Below are 20,649 nucleotides of genomic sequence, written 5' to 3'. Positions count from 1 at the left end.
TGGAACAGGTCGATGCCCACCTTGGTCCATGGTGACATGGCGAACTCATGGGGCTGCAGGGTCTCACGTGGTTGGCCGGCTGGAAGCGCTGACAAGTGGAACAGTTGAGCACTGTGTTGGCTATGTCCTCATTAATGCCGGGCCAGTACACTGCCTCTCGGGCCCATCGGCGGCTCTTTTCCACGCCAAGGTGGCCCTCGTGTAGTTGTTCCAGGACAAGCTGGCGCATGGTATGCGGGATGACAATGCGGTCCAGTCTTAGAAGAACCCCGTCTACTACCGCCAGATCATCTCTGACATTATAGAATTGAGGGCATTGGCCCTTGAGCCACCCGTCCGTTAGGTGGCGCATGTCACGTTGTAGCAAGGGGTCAGCCGCCGTCTCGCGGCAAATTTGGACGAGGCGTTCATCCGAGGCAGGTGGATTGGAGGCCGCGAATGCCACATGGACGTCAATCTGCCAGACAAATCCTGCTGGGTCACATGGAGTGTTGACTGCCCTGGAGAGAGTGTCAGCAATGATGAGGTCTTTGCCTGGGGTGTATACCAGCTGGAAGTCGTAGCGCCAGAGTTTGAGAAGAATACGCTGGATGCGAGGCGTCATGTCGTTCAAGTCTTTCTGTATTATATTGACCAGCGGGCGATAGTCGGTCTCAACGGTGAATTGAGGAAGTCCGTAGACATAATCGTGAAACTTAACCACACCGGTCAGAAGGCCCAGGCACTCCTTTTCTATCTGCGCGTAGCGCTGCTCCGTGAGGGTCATCGCACATGACGCATATGCAATGGGGGCCCATGATGAGGCCTCATCACGTTGAAGGAGCACTGCCCCAATGCCGGATTGGCTGGCATCGGTCGAAATTTTGGTCTCCTTTGCTGGATCAAAGAAAGCTGAGACCGGGGCCGTGGTCAGTTTTGTTTTGAGTTCTCTCCATTCGCGCTCGTGGGCAGGGAGCCATTGGAAGTCTGTCGTCTTCCTGATCAGGTTCCTGAGAGCCGTGGTATGAGAGGCGAGGTTAGGGATGAATTTCCCTAAAAAATTGACCATGCCCAGAAATTGGAGGATCGCCTTCTTGTCCTCTGGTGTTTTCATAGCTGTGATGACAGCTACCTTGTCCGCATCCGGCTGCATACCCAATTGGGAGATGTGGTCCCCGACCAAAAGAGCATTTGGCCCTGTTGAGGCGGAGGCCGTGCTCATGTATACGTCTGAATACGCGCTGGAGGCGACTAACACGCTCCTGCGGGGTGGTGGACAAAATGATTATGTCATCGACATAGACGCGAACACCTTCAATGCCTTCCATTATTTGTTCCATAATCCTATGGAACACTTCTGATGCAGATATGATCCCATCCTGTTGTAACAATATCTGCCAAAGGGGGTGTTAAATGTGCAAAGTTTCCTGCTGGATTTATCGAGCTGGATTTGCCAAAATCCTTTTGAGGCATCTAGTTTGGTGAAGAGCTTGGCGCGAGCCATCTCACATGTGAGCTCTTCGCGCTTGGGAATTGGATAGTGCTCCCTCATGATATTGCGATTTAGATCCTTGTGATCAATGCAAATTCTCAATTCGACGGAAGGCTTTTTTACACATACCATGGAACTGACCCAGTCGGTCGGTTCCGTGACTTTGGAAATCACTCCTTGGTTCTGGAGATCCTGCAGCTGCTGCTTGAGGTGGTCCTTAAGGGGTGCTGGCACCCTGCGAGGTGCATGCACCACAGGCGTGGCATTCGGTTTTAATAAAATCTTGTAGATGTACGGGAGCATGCCCATACCCTCGTGGTAATGGTTGATAATGGCGTTGAGCTGTGCCCTGAAGTCGGTGTCCTGAAAGGCAGACGCGTCAGCAGGAGAGAGAGAGTGAACTCTCTGAACTAGGTTCAACAGCTTGCATGCCTGCGCGCCAAGCAGGGAGGCTTTCGAGGAGCCCACGATTTCAAAGGGAAGAATAGCTTTGCATGACCTGTGCGTCACTTCAAGTTGGCATGAGCCGCTGGCAGCAATGGCATTGCCATTATAATCTTCTAGCTGGCAGGCCTGATGGGAGGATGGCTGGTTTGACATAAAGGCTTTGGAGGTCAGACCGCGCAATGAGATTGGCGGAGACACCAGTGTCCAAGGAGAATCGTATTTGGGACCGGTTGACCATAAGGGTGGCACACCACTCATCGCTATCACTACAGAGAGATAGGAGAGGTCTTGAACGAGTACTTTTCTTCTGTATTTACAAATGAGAGGGGCCATATTGTTGGAGAGGACAGTGTGAAACAGACTGGTAAGCTCAAGGAAATACTTATTAGGAAGGAAGATGTGTTGGGCATTTTGAAAAACTTGAGGATAGACAAGTCCCCCGGCCTGACGGGATGCATCCAACAAGTATTAGTCTGTGTGACAATAATTAACAGCATAAGAGTCTGTGTGATATATTTGATCCAAATAAGTTTCAGTGAGACCTGTGCCCCTCCTGGATGAGGATCACAACTGACACGTCACTACTTACACAGGTATCATAGATTATCATAGAATTTACAGTGCAGTATACTCAAATCAAGTTTATCTTAATAATAAAGCTACTGTGAAAAGCCCCTAGTCGCCACATTCTGGTGCCTGTTCGGGTACACAGAGGCAATAGCATTGCCAGAGGCCTCCGCGGTCAGTGAGAGTTATGGGTAGTTGGTGGGGGCAGACAGGCAGGGACTAGGTTTGCCCCAGAACAGGAACACACGATCCAGGAGTTGGCATGGATGACCCGCGCATGGTCCCACCCCCGCAGCCCTCCATGGCAGCCCACCCCCAACCAGGACTGCACTCCCTCGGTTGCCACTCCACCCCCTTGGGAGCACAGGGACAGCATGTCCAGTGCCCCTCGGATTACTGCCTAAGGTTCCCGCTGCAGCCCTTCTGCCAGGTTCACGTTTTTCAAAAGAGGTACTAATCAGCGCCAGCGTGACAACTTGCTGGGGAGGTGGCAGGATCATGGGAGGCCATTGGATATGTGGTGGCTCCTGTTAATTGTTGGAAATAGAGCTTAAGTGGAGATTATTGGTTTCTCCCCATGCTATGGCCGGATCCTGATTTCACCTTCAGGAGGGGCCAGTTGCACTGCAAATGGTTTGGTGCTCAGCCTCTCCCGCTATTCACCAGCCACGTCGGGCTCTCGTTCGAGCACAAAGCCACTGAATTGCATCCTTCATCTCAACAAGGAAAATTATAAAATTTCAGTCAATATAACAAAATCCATGTCATTTAAATATGGCAAAAATAGCACCGTTCCTAGCACTGACCCTTGGGGAACACCATTGTCTACCACCCTCCAGTACAAAGAACAACCGTATATCATGATATATGGCTTGTTGTCATTAAATCCAATTTTACATAGGCCCTCCTATCCATAAATAGATCTTTATGTGGTATGTTGTCAAACGCTTTCTTAAAATCCACCATATTCCCCTCATCAATCTTTTGTTACTTAATTTACAAATTCAAATTGATCAATCAAACATGTATCACATATCTTACTCCTCTCTTACTAATTACATGCTGGTAGAAACTTTCAGGTTCCCTTTTATGTTGACTGCCGTTTTATTCATGTACGCTTTGCCAGTTTAACTTTACTTTTCACTTCCTTCTCAACATATTGATTTTGACCTGGTTCTCACTTGAAGAATTCCTCTTACATGCTGTCATACACCCTCCTTTTTTTTTTTGTCGCATCATAATCTCCATCTCCCTATTTCTGGCTCCCTTACCATTTGCCCGTGTTGGAATGTGCCTAGCCCATTGTCCAACAGGTTTTCCTGTAAGTCTATGGTTTCTTTCTGTGTTGCTTGATTCCTTCGTCCCTGCTGCCGATGAGTATCACTTTGGCTCCCTCACTGTCCGATTTTGAGACAGAATTTCATGTAGCCCTGACCAATAAGAAAGGCTCCATCAAGTGGCTTGCAGAGTACCAGGAGAAGAGAAGAGAAAATTACATTTGTAGTAGAAATACCAGAAATATCAACCTCTTAAAACTTATTTTCCATACCGGAAAAATACTTTTCCATGATCCCATTCGGCAGATCTTTATCTGAAGGGGAAAAACAAACCCCGTCCTTCACAGCGAAGAGAAAACTTGGGAAACAAAGCAAGTAAGCGCCAAAATATTTTTCCTTGACTCAGAGAAATTGTACCCATGGAGATGAATACAAATGCAAGGAATCTCAGCTATTTTGTTTTATGTAATTGATTTCTTATTGTCAAAACTGAATCTTTGAACTCGGCATACATTTCTCTTCCAGGAAAAAAGCCCTAAGATCTTCCAGTTTGCAACACTTGTCCAGATTCAGAAGACCCATGATCCTTAGATTATATTGATGCTCTCAAATTTTGTGATGTGACAGATGAAGTGACTGCAAAGTTCATGGAACTCTTCAGAAAAGGACATTCTCCTTCAACTATCCTTAACACGTACCAGCTGGATTATCAGTTCGAACATGGTCCTGAGTACCTCGTTGAAGTTGCAGTTTGAGCAGTGTGCAGGTTATACATTTCCGCATTTATATTATTATTTCAGAGAGCGACAATTGAGGCAATATTTAATGGATTGCTGAAGTTGGTGTTTTGTATTTTGAAATGTTAACTTAGCTGAGTTAACCCACCTGTGTGCAAGTTAGTATATCAGGGACTGGATTCTCCAAAAATGGGGCTATGTCCCCACGTCAGTGTAAAAACACTGGTGTTTCACTCTTGACTTTCCTTAAAAAAGTCAAGAGTGATTCTCCTACCTGCAGGGGGCTAGCAGGGCCCCGGGGAGCTGCTCGCAGATCTGGCTGAGGAAACGGCCCCCGCACGTTCGGTCGGGAGTCCGCGCATGCACACGGCGGCGGCCTGCAAAGGCTGCCTCGTGTACCATGGCAGACTCGGACCGATGTCTGTCATCGAAAATGTAGGCACCCCGAGATGGCACGCGCCCGCGGATCCGAGCCGCCCATGAGCCCCCCCCCCCCCCCCCGACACTCAATCCCCCCACCCCCCACTAGGGTGGCCGCAGACTGAATCCGCAGCTGCCACCCGAGGTTCCCGACCGGCGATACATGGTTAGAACCACGCCGTCGGGAACTTGGCCAGTTTTGCCTGGAGAATCGCTGGGGGCCTCTGTTAATGGCCCCCCCAGCCGTGCCACGATTCAGCCTGCAAACCGATTCTCCGCCCCCGCACCAAATGCGATTTTGGCGCGGAGCTGCGGAGAATCCAGACCCAGATCTTTAAGTAATTTCATATGTTGTACATTGAGACCTTGCAGAACTCCTAACCCACGCATATACATCCGAATTGTCCAATGAATTCAAATGCTGATGGGCAGAATTACATCCACCCCCTTCCCCCTGTAGAAATGTCTCTGACACTGACGTCAGCCTCGGAGACTTCGACCTGGCCTGTTACACACTATCCACATGGATACTTATGTGAGTAGGCCTGTGGTGATTAGCGAAGCCCACCCCACCACACTCCTCGCGTCAGTCACCGCCACTTCCCCTTACAGGAAGGTTAATGGGAAATTATGGATGGGCAACAAATGTTGGTCTTGCTGGTGATTCTCCCACCCCATGAAAGAAAAATCTATTATATATGAGTTTGAATTATGTTAATTTAACTTGTTTAAAAAGTATGACTGAATTTAGATGTGTTTTTCCGTAAGGCACAAAAACGTATAGCGATCATTGGCAACAATATTTTTTACCAAAGGGACAAGGCATGCACAATAAGTGTTTATGTATTGATATAAAATTCAATTGTTTCCTTTATTTTTGGAAGTTAAACAGGGGAGAGGAGGAGACAAGAGTGGTGGTGAGGAGGGAGGAGAGTCAGGTGGAGAAAGGCCTTCTCTCTCCGCATTTGGCTGCCTGACCTGTTGAGTATCTCAAACATTTTCAGTGTTTATCACTAGTATGCTAGCAGATACAATGAACTACAAGCAAAAGACGAGTGTCATTCCACCTGATCAGTGCCCAAAGGGTGTGGCAGTGTTGGCTTCTGCATGGGGGAGAAGAAACTATTGGAAATATAATGAAATAAATGTTGTGAATTTTAATATCAACTTGTATATCAAACACTGAAATGTGCAGATTTATGCACTCAATGTATATTTTAATATATTCTAGTTATTTGTTACAAAGGCCACACCAGAACATCAATAAGATTTGGTTGAATATCTTTCAGGATAGATTATTTAAAAAACTGTGTTCCAGAAACCACAATAGAGCACTTTACCTCATGTTACTTTTAAGCAACACTCAATTCTACTTTGTAGGACTCAAATGAGCACGAACAAGTATTCACCTGACAACAATGCTAGAAGTTTGAGAAGCCAGTAAGATTGGTATTGTAGGAGGATGTGATCAAATGGGTTGAAGGGCATACCCAACAAAAAAGTTGTGGTATTGTAACAAACAATTTTGATTTATTATAGTTTAACACGAGTGCCCCACACAGCATTAACTGCTTTTATTCAAAATTCAAAATATACCACACAAGTAGCCCAACAGCTATGAACACTACTTATCTGCACTTCAATACTGAAACTTTCCAAAAATGATAAGCAGGTTCATGCTAAAAAAAAATAGTAAATATATTGGCCGTTTATATTATATAATATCAATAGATAAAACAGTTTTAATAATTATCTTTATTCGTGTCACAAGTACGCTCACATTAATACTACAATGAAGTTACTGTGAAAATCCCCTGGTCGCCACACTTCGGCACCTGTTCGGGTACACCGAGGGAGAATTCAGAATGTCCAATTCACCTAACAAGCACGTCTTTCGAGACTTGTGGGAGGAAACTGGAGATCCGGAGGAAACCCACGTTCATATACATTATGATGCCCAGAAAAGATAGAAGACTGTAGGCAAACTGAAGTTCATTGATAAATAAATAAAACCAGTGAATAAGCAACGTGAAGCTTATTAACAGTTTATAGCCTAATAACTAATTTTTTTGACATTGGTATGTGGTATATGTGGATACAAAATAAGATTAAAATAAATATGGCAAGCATTTGAATGTACATTAGAGACAATACTCAATAGTTATCAGGAAATTAATGAATCATGTATATTCACAAGCAGTATACTTGACTTGGAGTCATAGAATACCTACAATGCAAATGGAGGCCATTCGGCCCATCAAGTCTGTACCGACTCTCTGAAAGAGCACCCTACCCAGACCCACTCCTCCACTTCATCCCCGTAACCCCACGTCACCTGACACGAAGGGGCATTTAGCATGGCAAATCTACCTAACCTGCACAGCTTTTGACTGAGGGAGGTAACCCACGCAGACACGGGGAGAAAGTGCAAACTCCACACAGTCACCCAAGGCCGGAATCGAACCCAGATCCCTGGTGTTGTGAGGCAGCAGTACTAACCACTGTGCCACGCTAATAACAGACCCGAATAAGTAGTTCTTCGTATTTTCAAACCACACATTTAAAATATATATTTTAAATTGGATATTGCTGGAGATGAATGGAAGTATGATGTGTGCTCCAATATTTTTAATAGTTATCCACAGCTTTTAGGTTTCTTCAGCGGTATTTCATGACTATAATCCCATACAGAGCTGCTTTTAAAGCTGGATACAGTTAGAATTTTGGGGGGATTTTAGCCAAAATGGAATTCATATTTTGCTTAGAAATACTACTTGGAACTTCTCTGAACCAGTATGCTTCATTCATTTACCAGATTAACTCAGCGAGGCAAGCAGTAATTTTGTGGACTTAAAATCAAATTTTTATCTATCCTGATGTTATTGGTACACATAATATTTTGATGTTGAGAGTTTTAAAGATATCCAAGGGATATCAAGTGCTATATGCTTGCCCATGACTCTTCCCATTATGTGAGTTTGAGTGAAATGATTATGCAATAGAAATCTTTTTATTGCCACAAACATCACTACATTATTTCATCCCGCTCACATGTTGTAAATAAGTTTGCACACAAATATGATATGCTGGCAGCCAACATGTCTTTGGGTTATGATTTTTATGCTGCCTTTCTGCACATTCTGTTGTTCATTAGAGTCGCTCCCCATACCCACAGCCATTCAGGCATGTACTGGGCAAATAAAAACTGCAAAAGAAAGAGAAAAAAAATCACAAGAATAATTTTACAGAACCAACAGACCTTTTTAAATTCATACAATAGATTCCTTTCATTTAAACATGTTCTGTACCTCTGTACTTATCAAAGCAACTTAACAGCCTAATAAAGTTAGCTGTGTTCATTAAACCCACTCCCAAGTGCAAATGTTAAGATCATTAAGGAAAACTGGAGTCAATGGGAATCAAAGGGAAAACCTTCCACTGATTAGAGTCATATCTGGCACAAAGGAAGTGTTGGAGGTCAATCATCTCAGTTCCAAGGCATCACTACAGAGTTCCTCACGGTAGTGTACTGAGCCGAACCATTTTCAGCTGCTTCATTAATGACCTTCCTTCCATCACCGTGAGGCAGCACTTTGGCAAAGTGGTTAGCACTGCTGCCTCACGGCATTAGGGATCCCGGTTTAACTCTTGACTTGGGCGAATGTGTGGAGTTTGCACGTTCTCCCTATGTCTCTGTGGTTTTCCTCCAAGGGGCTCCGGTTTCCTCCCACAGTCCAAAGATGTGCAGATTAGGTGGATTGGCCATGATCTATGCGTGGGGTTACAGGGATAGGGCAAGGGAGTGGACCTAGGTAATGTGCTCTTTCAGAGGGTTGGTGCAGACTTGCTAGGCTGAAGGGCCTCTTTCTGCACTGTAGGGATTCTATGGATTCTATAAGGTTAGAAGTGGGGATGTTCACTGATGATTGCACAATGTTCAGCGCATTTTGCGAATCCTCAGATACTGAAGCAGTCCATGTCCAAATGTAGCAACTTCTGGACAATATTCAGGTTTGGGCTTACAATGGCAAGTAATGTTTGTACCATACAAGTGCCAAGCAGTTATCATCTATAACAAAAGAGAATCTTATCATCACCCCTTGAAATTCAATGACATTAACAATCGCTGAATCCCCCATGATCAATATCCTGGAGGTTGCTATTGACCAGAAACTGAACTGTATATAAATACTGTGCCTACAAGAGCAGATCAGGGGCTAGGAATCCTGAGACAAGTTACTCACTTGCTGACTTCCAAAAATCTGTCTACAAGTCAGGATGTGATGGAATACTCCCCACTTGCCTAGATGAGTGCACTCCAATAAAATTTAAGAACGTTGACACCATCAAGGACAAAGTGGCCTGCTTCCTTCCTTCCATAAACATTCACTGCCTCCACTACCGATAAACAGTAACAGCAGTGTGTACAATCCACAAGGCGCACTGCAGAATCTCACCCAGAATTCTCAGGTAGCACCTTCCAAACCCACAACCACTACCACCCAGAAGGACAATGGCAGCAGAAACTTGGGAACACCACCACCTTGAGGTTGCCCTCCAAGCCACTCACTATCCTGACTTGAAAATATATTCCCGTTCCTTCACTGTTGCTGGGTTAAAATCTTAGAACTCCCTCCCTAACAGCACAGTGGGTGTATCCAGACAACATGGACTGCAGCAGTTGAAGACAGCTCATCACCACCTTCTCAAGTGGAATTATGGGTGAGCAATAAATTCTGGCCTAGCCAGGGATGCCCACATCCCATAAATGAATTTTAAAAATAATCCAGTGTCCCAGGTGTATCCTTTTCATCCTTCTTGGTTTTCTGCCATCACCCTTCATCACAACATCATGTCAGCACATGCCGATTCAATAATTTTGGCTTTTTCTAATGGTATCAACAAAATAGCACTTTTCTTGTATCATTGCCAGCATTTCTTGATTTTTTTTCTTTTCTACTTTACTTTCTCCATGCTTCTCAAAGCTATTTTGAAGCCTGTCCTCCTGTTTCGGCATCACTCTTCATACCAAGCCATTCACTAATCTTCTCTACAATTCCCTACACAATTGGCCACTCAATATCCTCTTCCTTATATTAAATGCAACATTTCCCATGATAATCCTAGCTCACACCACGGGCAGCACGGTAGCACAGTGGGGGCAGCACGGTAGCAGTTGCTTCACAGCTCCAGGGTCCAGATTCGATTCCCGGCTTGGGTCACTGCCTGTGTGGAGTCTGCACGTGTCCCCCCCCCCCCCCCCCCGTGTCTGCGTGGGTTTCCTCCGGGTACTCCCGTTTCCTCCCACAGTTCAAAGATGTGCAGGCTTGGTGGATTGGCTATGCTAAATTGTCCTTCGTGTCCAAAAAAGGTGGCATTACAGGGATAGGGTGGGGTTGTGGGGATAAGGTAGAGGTGTGGACTTAGATAGGGTGCCTTTTCCGAGAGCTGGTGCAGACTCGATGGGCCGAATGGCCTCCTTCTACACTGTTAATTCTATGATTCTACCTTCTTGGCTCATCTGTCATTGCTAGTTTTCATACTTCCCAGGTACTTAAATGATCCCATCTGATCAAACCACTCATTCTTACATCCCCAACCCTAGAAACTTTAATTACTTGGGTCTTACACGCTTCTTTTGCTCAGAATCTCCCCTCTCTCCCCTCCGTTCCCCCCCACCCCTTCCGCCCTCAAGGTCTCTGTCGTAAAAAGGGGGAGGGACTTACCTATCTGCACCGTTACTCCATGACGACGCTGCGGGACTTGCTTCGCTGCTCCTGTCTCTCCAGTTTGAGGGAGAAAGGTTGGGTGAGACAGGGGCTTCGAATCTTAGTGAAGCTAAGTCCATCGAGAGTGGCAATCCAATGGAGACCGCTACTCTAAGGAAGTTACGGGCCATAGTCATAAGAAACCACTGCACTATCTATCAGCTGGATGTAAAAGATTCCATGGCACTTTCAAAAAAATCAGAATTCTCCCATGTACTAGCCAACATTTATCCATCAACCAACATGACTAAAATATGTTCTTTTAACTTATTTTTCTTTGTGGCTCCTCGCAATTCAACACATCCCTACATTGACTACGCTGGTGACTATGCTCGTGAAAAAACTGCATTAGCTGTGGAAAGCTTCAGGATGCTCTGAAGTTGTGAAAGGCACTTTATAAATTTAAGTCCTTCAATGTCATTTTTGGATCTCAACAATTCCAACAATCTGCATTATAATCACCTGTATTGAATGCATCCAATAACCAGAAGTCCTGTGGGAAATTCCAAGGGTAGAAATTGCATGGCGTGCATAAACATTTGCTGATGGTGCTATCCAGGAGTAGATGCACAATCCATCGTTGTGTGCGTTTGAGTTGTTTTTTACATAAAACGGCAACAAGCTTTGAACAAAGATTCCTTTAGATGCATATTCAAAATGCAAAGCTCTACTAAAATGGTCCAAATAAGTCTGAAAAACAATAAAGTTATATCTCAAAATGCATAATTTATGAAAACCGATTCAGACTAATTCTGAATTAACAGAGCACAAAATTAACTGATTTTCATTAAAAGTCAAGATGACAGCCCTAGAATTAGTAAAAATACAATTATGTACAGCAGTTTATTGTCCCAGTGTTCCTTATGAGAAATACTGCCAACAGAAAGTTAAAGATCAACAAAGCTCTTACGAATTCTGCTGATTCCGCAGGGAAAGCCTTCCCCCACCCATCCCTGCTGTATCATTTTTGTGATGTTTGTCATGTACTTGCACCAGGTTCCTTGCTATCCTCAACATAGGATAATCACAAAGATATTTTTTTAAATAGGAAAGAATTTGCAATCAATATTCATCCTCATTAAAAACAAAAGGTTCTAGTGAGTGAAAAACCCAAATATCTCATCAATGACCATTTAAAGCATTCCTTGTGCAAAATCCCAATCTAAATAAATAATTGTGCCTCATAGGTAACATTTTACTAATAATAATCTTTATTAATCTCATGTATTTGGAGAGTAAACTTTTAGATATAACATCCAGTTAAAAATTTCAGAAGGGTTGTTGACATGGTAGTTTTGCGAAGCTTTCTGAAGCTTCCTGCAATAATATCCTCCCCTGTGGGTACACTGTTATAGAGCATACTATAATTGCAGAAATCATTAGAGATACCTGAGCGCTTGAATATGAGGCCATCTGTGGTGTGGGCTTACAACAAGATCCTGAGGAAATGTTAACAATAGCTCCCTTCTTTCTCTCTATCATTCTGGGTAACAAAATATGAATCATCATGTTGGTTGCAGCGATATTCAGATTTATAAAATCCCAGAGTTTGTCCTCAGATATGTTTAAGAAAAACTGTGGGTGCTCATGAGGCACATCCACACTATTCACTAGGATGCCTATTTCTTTATCCTTCACAGCTTCTCGGATTGGTTGGTATATCTCTCGTCCTTTGGTAAAATCAGCTTCTATTATGATGGTTTCAATGTTAAACATCTCTGAAATGGCTGTGGCTGTAGCTTCCAGCTTGCTTCGGTCATGGCTAATGAGAATCAGATTAATGCCTTGGCTAGCCAACTCCTCAGCATAGGCCTTGCCAATCCCATCTGCTCCACCTAAGGAAACAATGATAAAGCTGTTACTATCAGAATGAATTTAGGTACCATTCCATGGAGGCTGACGGAAAGATTTAACTCAGTCCTACACATTGGCACACAAACAGAAAAGTACGAATATGATTCTAAAACCTTTTCACAACATTAATTTAAAATGTCGAGAGACTACCCAGATTTAGACTATGGCTTAAAGCTTCACTCAATACAATGAACGTCAACATTTTTTTTGAACAGCGCGTTCTTCCAAGATTAGCATAAACACTGGACTCTACAAAAGCAGAGTAGAGATTAAAATATTCAAGAAATGTTTCCAATTTCTGTGGTAGACACATTTACCTGCCACTTCAATAACAGTGGTTATTATTGATTCAGAAGCATTCAATTATTCAAAATATTATGCTTTAAATTATTCAAAACATTGCTGATATATACTTTGTTTGGACTGTCAAATAGAACAAAATCAATTCACAATTTTTTTTAAATTCATTTACGGGGTGTGGGCATCACTGGTGAGGCCAGCATTTATTGCCCATCCCTAGTTGCCCTTCAGAAAGTGGTGATGCGTTGCCTTCTTGAACCACTGCAGTCCTCGAGGACTGGCTGTAAATTCTGGGTATTTACAGCCAGATCCTGTCGGTAGAGTCCGCTCTATTGGATGAGGTAAAGAATGAAATAGGAGGGGGAATTGGGTCTTATTCTGGATGATGAGGTGTGGAGCGAGGCCCTTCGCAGGGTCAACTCCACATCCTCGTGTGTTCGGCTTAGTCTGATCCAATTTAAGGTAGTACACAGGGCTCATTTGGAGGCGAGGATGGCATTTATTTTCTTTGGGATGGAGAACAGGTGTGAGTGTTGCTCTTGGGGGCCGGTTAACTACACACATATGTTCTGGTCTTGTCCCAAGTTTGTGAGATTCTGGGTCTCTTTCTTCAGCACCATGTCAGAGATTCTTAATGTTGATCTGGGGGCCATGTCCGTTGGTGACCATTTTCAGGGTATCAGACTTGCCAGTGCCGCAAACGGGTGAAGGCAGATGTCCTCGCCTTCGCCGCCTTAATAGTCCAGAGACGAGTTCTGCTTGGATGGAGATCTTCCATTTTGCACATTGCCTCAGCTTGGTTGGGTGACCTCATGTTCTTGCATGACTTGGAGAAGGTCAAGTACACCATTAGGGGGTCGGTGGAAGGGTTCTACCCAAGATGGCAGCCATTCATTTCCTTTTTTAAAGAGTTAGTCATGGTCAGGTAAAGAGTTTGGTTTAATGTTGGGGGCTTAAGTTAGTGAGTGTTCTTTGATTGTTGATAGTGTTCTGTTTGTATTAACTGTTTCATATTTTGTTTATAATGAAAAATATAAATTTAAAATAAATTTGTCTGTCTCAGTCTTGAACAGATCTAACGACCCAGCCTGCACAGACCTCTGCGGTAAATAATTCCTCAGGTTCACGATCCTCCTCATCTCATTCAATGGATGTCACCCTACTCTATGATTATGCCCTCTGGTCCTAGACTTTCCCACAAGTGGAAACAACCTCCCAGCATCTATGCTGAGAAGCCCCCTGAGAATCCTTTCTGTCGCAATAAGGTCACCTCTCCTTCATCTAAACTCAATTGAGTACAGGCCCAACCGACTAAGCCTCTCCTCTGAAGAAAATCCCTCCATAGCTGGGATCAGCCTGATGAATCTTCTCTGGACTGCCTCTAATGCCAGTATGTCTTTCCTTAGATAAGGGAGCAAAACTATTCACAATAACTAATGCCTTGTATAGTTTTTGCAAGACTTCCCTACTTTTGTATATTCCCTTTGAAATAAAGGCCGACATTTCATTTACCTTCCCTCTGGCCTGTTGAACTTGCATACTAGGTTTTTGTGATTTATGTAAGAGGGCCCTCAAAGCCCTCTGCCTTTCTTTAGTCTTTCTCCATTTAAATAATATTCAGCTCCATCATTCTTCCTACCAAGGGCTGGTGCATACTCGATGGGCCAAATGGCCTCCTTCTGCCAAGTAAAATCTATGATACCAAAGTGCACAACTTCACATTTTCCTATAATATATTCAATGGCCAGGTATTTTTTGCCCACTCACTTAACCTGTCCATATTCCTCTTGTGATATCAAGTAAGGAGTTAATCTCATTACTAGGGATTACTGATCATATTGCTGAAGGACAATGAGCTCACTGGAAATAATCTGAAAGATGTGGTACTTCCTGGAGTATTGTACAGTTTAGGCCTACTCTCTAGAATTTAGAAGAATGAGGGGAGCTAAAATTGAGGTGTACAAGATGATAAAATGATGTGGCGATGCCGGCGTTGGACTGGGGTGAGCACAGTAAGAAGTTTTACAACACTAGGTTAAAGTCCAACAGGTTTGTTTTGATGTCACTAGCTTTCGGAGCGCTGCTCCTTCCTCAGGTGAATGAAGAGGTATGTTCCAGAAACATATATATATAGACAGATTCAAAGATGCCAGACAATGCTTGGAATGCGAGCATTAGCAGGTGATTAAATCTTTACAGATCCAGAGATGGGGTAACCCCAGGTTAAAGAGGTGTGAATTGTGTCAAGCCAGGACAGTTGGTAGGATTTTGCTGAGAGCTAAATGGTTCATGGTTCTCAATATTAGTAATGGGCTTTTGGTCTGCCCCTCAGCTAAACAGTGGCAATATAAATTTGCGTTTACATTCTAAGGACAACAGTACACATGACTTTCCATCCCCAGGGATTCCATAACCCAGACTCTCGATCTTTCACCAAATAGTCACGACTGGATTAAAAGGATTCTCACATCCAGAATGTTGGTTACAGTATGTTGATGACTTATTGTTACAAACAGAGATCAGGGAAAAGCACCTAACACATCCTAGGTGAACGGTTAACTCTATTAACTCAGATAGGATTCAAGGTACGGTGACACAGTGGTTAGCACTGCTGCCTCACAGCTCCAGGGACTCGGGTTCAATTCCGGCCTCAGGTGACTGTGTGGAGTTTGCACTTTCTCCCTGTGTCTGCATGGGTGTGTCCAGAACCAGGGGTCACAGTCTGATGATTCAGGGTAAATCATTTCAGACAGAGATAAGGAGACATTTCTTCACCCAAAGAGTGGTGAGCCTGTGGAATTCATTGCTAAAACATTGAATATATTCAAGTGATGGCTAGATATAGCACTTGGGGACAATGGGGTCAAAGGCTATCGGGAGAAAGCAGGATTAGGCTATTGAGTTGGATGATCAACCATGATCGTGACAAATGGCGAGCAGCTCAAAGGGCCAAAAGGCCTCCTCCTGCTATATTCTATGTATCTATGTGTGTCTTACAAGTGATAAGTCCAATTCCAGTGGCTGGGAAGAAAGCAGGATAAAAGAAGGCTTAAGATCGTTCAAGGCAGGAAAACTCAGAGAGAGAGAGAGACAAAGAGAGAGAGAGACCGGGACCAACTCTCCAGAAGACGGCCCAAAGTTGAGACTTCGCGAAGGAGTACCCCTGCACCAGGCCTGAACCATCCGAGGACAAATGGGTAATATCACATACACACAGACGCACACAAGGATAGTTTTATTTTATGTAATTATCATAATTCATTAGTAAGTTTTTCGTGAAATAAAGCATTATGATTGTTCAAACTGAAATTTATGTCTTGGGGTTGTCACCCAATGCTACTGACAGACGTGTGGGATGTGGTTCCGGACCCAGGCCAATAATCTAGACTCTGTGTCATCCTCACCACTTGTCTTCCTACCTATTTTTGTGCCGTCCCCAAACCTAGCAAATGTGCGTTCACTTCCTTTGTCCAAGTCATTAATAAATATTGTCAATAATTGTGGGCCCAACACTGATCGCTGTGGCACTCCATGGACGTCACATAAAGTGATGAATTCACTTTGAATCAAGGTTAAGATAATGTTACCTTCAGAACTATGATGACTTGTTGGTAATGGTTTATGAATGTTTCCAGGTTAATGCTGCTGAAATACCAAAACCTCCTTGGATGTAGGTGCTCATTAATTGGATTTTTTTGATGAATGAAGGAGTGAAAGCAATCTGCAGGCAGATATATCTTTTTCAAGGTTTGCACTGCAATCATTTGGGTGCAAATCATACACACTGAAAGCCAAAACAGGAGTATGCTCTCAGCCCATGTTAAAGATGTAGATTTACCATTTCCTATTCCAGTATTACTTCTTAGAATAGAGATGAGAAAAGGAAATAACATACGGGATCAGGCACACAGAGCATGCCATACAAATGCTTCATTTACTGGTGCAGGGCTGTACCCTACCTTTTCTAGAATCTGAAGCTCAGGATATTGCACAGCGTCTAAGAATATTGGTGCTGAGTGGAATTTTGAAACTTGTGTCTTGTGAATACCGAGAATAATATAATTTAGTTCACAAGTTTCCTTTACGTTAAATATTTTTCAAGAAAAAACCTACAACTGGGCTATTTTGTCCTAATAGCATGTTTCAATGCCGCTAATATATGTGTGATCTTACTTATTTCTACTTATCTATTTAAAAGGAAAATGGACAGGTTCCTCAATGTGATCAACACTGCTGCATAATTGGGGGATTTGTCTCCCAGTTACTGTGGTCTCCTGGAACTTGGTTACCTTCAGACATTGGAAAGGATTTTTAAGAGATTTTTTATCTGAATTAGCATAAGACTTTTTTCTCTGTTTACCTGCTTCTACTGAGAAATTGCATGTTTGCTGGAGGAGGGGCTAGGGAAGAGAGGGAGGAGTAAATATGCAGAAATTATGCCCTAACAGGCACCGAAAAGCAACAAGAAAAATATTCTTGAATTGCATCAAAGTTTACTATTCATTTAATCTGTTTTATAACATTTGATGGAAATAATTCTGCAGGAACCCTTTAACACTTCTAGATTCCATCCCTATTTATTCCACATTTCTAGTTCTTAGTCAGAATAACAATGTGGATATGCAAACAGCTTGAAAGTTATTGAAACAGAGGTGGAGAGGGGAAAGGGGTTAAATTCATGATCACATGGATGCCATTGGACAGTGAGTAACTGGAGTGTCATGCAATAAGTAAAAATAGCTAATAAATTGCCACAATAGTAAATTTAGCTCACTTTGCCTGGCAACAGAACTAAAGAATGCATGAACCATAAGTGAAATGCTGAATCTCATAAATCTTCTCAATAGACAACAGCATTTGTCTGTCCAAGTAATCACAACAGAGAGATAAACTTCCCTTCACTAAACATGAGTGGGCCTAGGCGAAAAAGAAAGTAAACTTCAAACACTTTCAATGAAAGTTGCAAGTATGGTGACTTATCTGTAAAATGGAATTTGAGTGCACAAGAAATTAAAAAGGACAGAAGGTCAGAACATCATTCCAACTGCCTTTGAAATTTGTCCATTGAAATTGTTAGTTTGCAAAAAAAAAAAAATGAAAACCCATATTGTAAACCTTCATCTTCTGACTCTCCAGAGCCTATGCCTCAAGTCAGGCGTTTTAATGGAATTTTCTCCAGCAGACTGAACAAGTGCAGCTTTAACAACATTCAAGCAACTTAACGGCATCCAAGATAAAGCAGCCTATTTGATCAGCACCTCATTCACCACCTTAAATATTTATTCCCTCTGCCAACACCACAGAGAGGCAGCAGTGTGCATCAACCATGAGTTCACTGCAGCAATCCCTCAAACATCCTCTGAAAACATCTTCCAAACACGTGACAACTATAACCTAGAACAAGGGTAGGAGACACATGGGAACACCACCATCTGCAAGCTCCTTCCATGTCACACACAATCCTGACTTGGAACGATCCTTCATTGTCATTGCATCAAAATCCTGGAACTCCCTCCCCAACCACATGGACTGCAGCAGTTCGAGGCACAGCGCCACACCACTTTTTTGAGGCAATATAGGGAGGAGAAATAAATGCTGGTCAAAAAGAATTTTAAAAAAGCAAAAGAATGCAGTTGATGTGCTGAACTTGGATCAATAACAGCGGTTAGCACTGCTGCCTCAGCGCCAGGGACCCGGGTTCGATTCCGACCTCAGTTCACCACATGTGTGGAGTCTGCACGTTCTCCCCGTGTCTGCATGGCTTTCCTCCAGGTGCTCTGGTTTCCTCCCACAGTCCAAAGATGTGCAGGTTAGGTGGATTGGCCATGCTAAATTGTCCCTTACTGTCCAATAGGTTAGGTGGGGTTACGGGGATAGGGTGGACCTGTGGGCTTAAGTAGGGTGCTCTTTCCAAGGGCCGGTGCTGACCCGATGGGCCGAATAGCCTCCTTCTGCACTGTATATTCTAAGATTCTATGATTCTAAATTGCTCCAAAGGTTAGGTGGGGTTAAGGGGTTACAAGGGAGTGGGCCTAGACAGGGTGCTCTTCAGAGAGTCAGAGCAGACTTGATGGATCGAATGGCTTCCTTCTGCACTCGAGGGAGTCTATGATATTCTCAACTGTAAAAAATTGAGACTTTCTGGAAAAAAAGATGAACTGGATATCCATTCGGTCCAGTGCTTTTTGAAAAAAAGATTTGACCAATACATCCAGGGGGCTAATCAGCATGGCGAATCATGGTGAGGGCATTTAAAAGGGTACAGTTTCCAGGCAAAAATATATACCAGAAGAAAAAAAAGTCATTAAAAAAAAGTATATTTAACAAAGTCCTTCACAGTGCCTAAAACAATGTCCCTATATTTCTATGCTGATTATATTATATGACAATAATTACATATGCTAGGCCAGTGCCTGCAAATTAAAAACATTTGTTTCATCATCAAGATATTACTTATTTTAAGGAAAAACACACTCTTTACTATTAACAGAATGTGAAAGACATATGACTTAACTTAAGTCTGGGCATATTTTAACAGTCATGTCATGTCATGTGTGCTCTGCGCAAAGGCAGGTTTTTGTCTCATCGTCTGCTGGTGCTTCATCCGGAGTTTTCTTGGCAGTTTGTGGTCAATGGCGATTGCCTTTCATTCACAGGGGCAGAGGATAAAAGGTAGAACCTAAGCCTACTTCAGCCAGTATGGGAATCGACCCCATGCTGTTGGCATTACTCTGAACCACACACTGGTCATCTAACCAACTGAGCGAGTTGGACCCAATTTAGCAGTTATAGGTCAGACTATATCTCTGATTTTGGACTTCCAGTGTGGGCCATGGAGTGAGTGGTCACATACAGGGCAGCTCCTGCTCAAAGTCACAGAAAAGAGCTAATTTTAACCAATAATGGGTGGAATTTGATTCAGCTTCCAGTGGGGGAAGAGAGCGGTCGCAGGTAGAAGAGCTCCTGAGGGGGGGAACACAGTTGTGTCCCGTTCCCACGGAAAACTGGCACCTAAGTGCGCAAACGTGTCTGACTGAGCCCCCGCACAGCAAGAGAGTGCGGAAGAAGAGGAGCGACCCGGACTCCAAAACGGAGCAAAGTCGGAGACCTGGGCACTCCGGAGCAGAGCGAGCGACAAAGAGAGAACCCCCCGGGGAGAAGGAGAAGAGGCCGCAAGGGACCGGACCGGTAAGCTGTGGCCCGGGGGAGGAAAGGTGTGCGAGAGGAACATAGAATATAGAACATAGAAAATACAGCACAGAACAGGCCCTTCGGCCCACGATGTTGTGCCGAACCTTTGTCCTAGATTAATCATAGATTATCATTGAATTTACAGTGCAGAAGGAGGCCCTTTGAGTCTGCACCGGCTCTTGGAAAGAGCACCCTACCCAAACTCAACACCTTCACCCAACACCAAAGGCAATTTGGACATTAAGGGCAATTTATCATTGGCCAATTCACCTAACCTGCACATCTTTGGACTGTGGGAGGAAACCGGAGCACCCGGAGGAAACCCACGCAGACACGGGGAGGACGTGCAGACTCCGCACAGACAATGACCCAAGCTCGAATCGAACCTGGGACCATGGATCTGTGAAGCAATTGTGCTATCCACAATGCTACCGTGCTGCCCTTAAGAACAAATAAATCTACACTATATCATTTAACCGTAATCCATGTACCTATCCAATAGCTGCTTGAAGGTCCCTAATGTTTCCGACTCAACTACTTCCACAGGCAGTGCATTCCATGCCCCCACTACTCTCTGGGTAAAGAACCTACCTCTGATATCCCTCCTATATCTTCCA

At 43.7% G+C, this 20,649-nt stretch overlaps 1 protein-coding gene across 2 annotated transcripts in view; it reads right to left on the bottom strand.

The window, feature by feature from the left end:
* Positions 1-6,478: 6,478 nt before the first annotated feature.
* Positions 6,479-20,649, bottom strand: part of hsdl1 (hydroxysteroid dehydrogenase like 1) — a 40,501-nt gene continuing 26,330 nt past the window's right edge. For both annotated transcript variants that reach the window (XM_072499356.1, XM_072499357.1), the window contains exons 3-5: positions 12,077-12,522; positions 11,150-11,377; positions 6,479-8,124 (exon numbers count right to left, since the gene is read on the bottom strand). In XM_072499356.1, coding sequence (XP_072355457.1) covers positions 8,038-8,124; positions 11,150-11,377; positions 12,077-12,522 — 761 coding nt within the window. In that variant the 3' untranslated portion in view covers positions 6,479-8,037. The remainder of the gene's footprint in view (positions 8,125-11,149; positions 11,378-12,076; positions 12,523-20,649) is intronic.

The sequence above is a fragment of the Scyliorhinus torazame genome, chromosome 4 (genome assembly GCF_047496885.1).
Source record: "Scyliorhinus torazame isolate Kashiwa2021f chromosome 4, sScyTor2.1, whole genome shotgun sequence".
NCBI lineage: Eukaryota > Metazoa > Chordata > Chondrichthyes > Carcharhiniformes > Scyliorhinidae > Scyliorhinus > Scyliorhinus torazame.
Note: the sequence above shows the minus strand (reverse complement) of the source record. Positions and strands in the feature narration are given on the sequence as shown.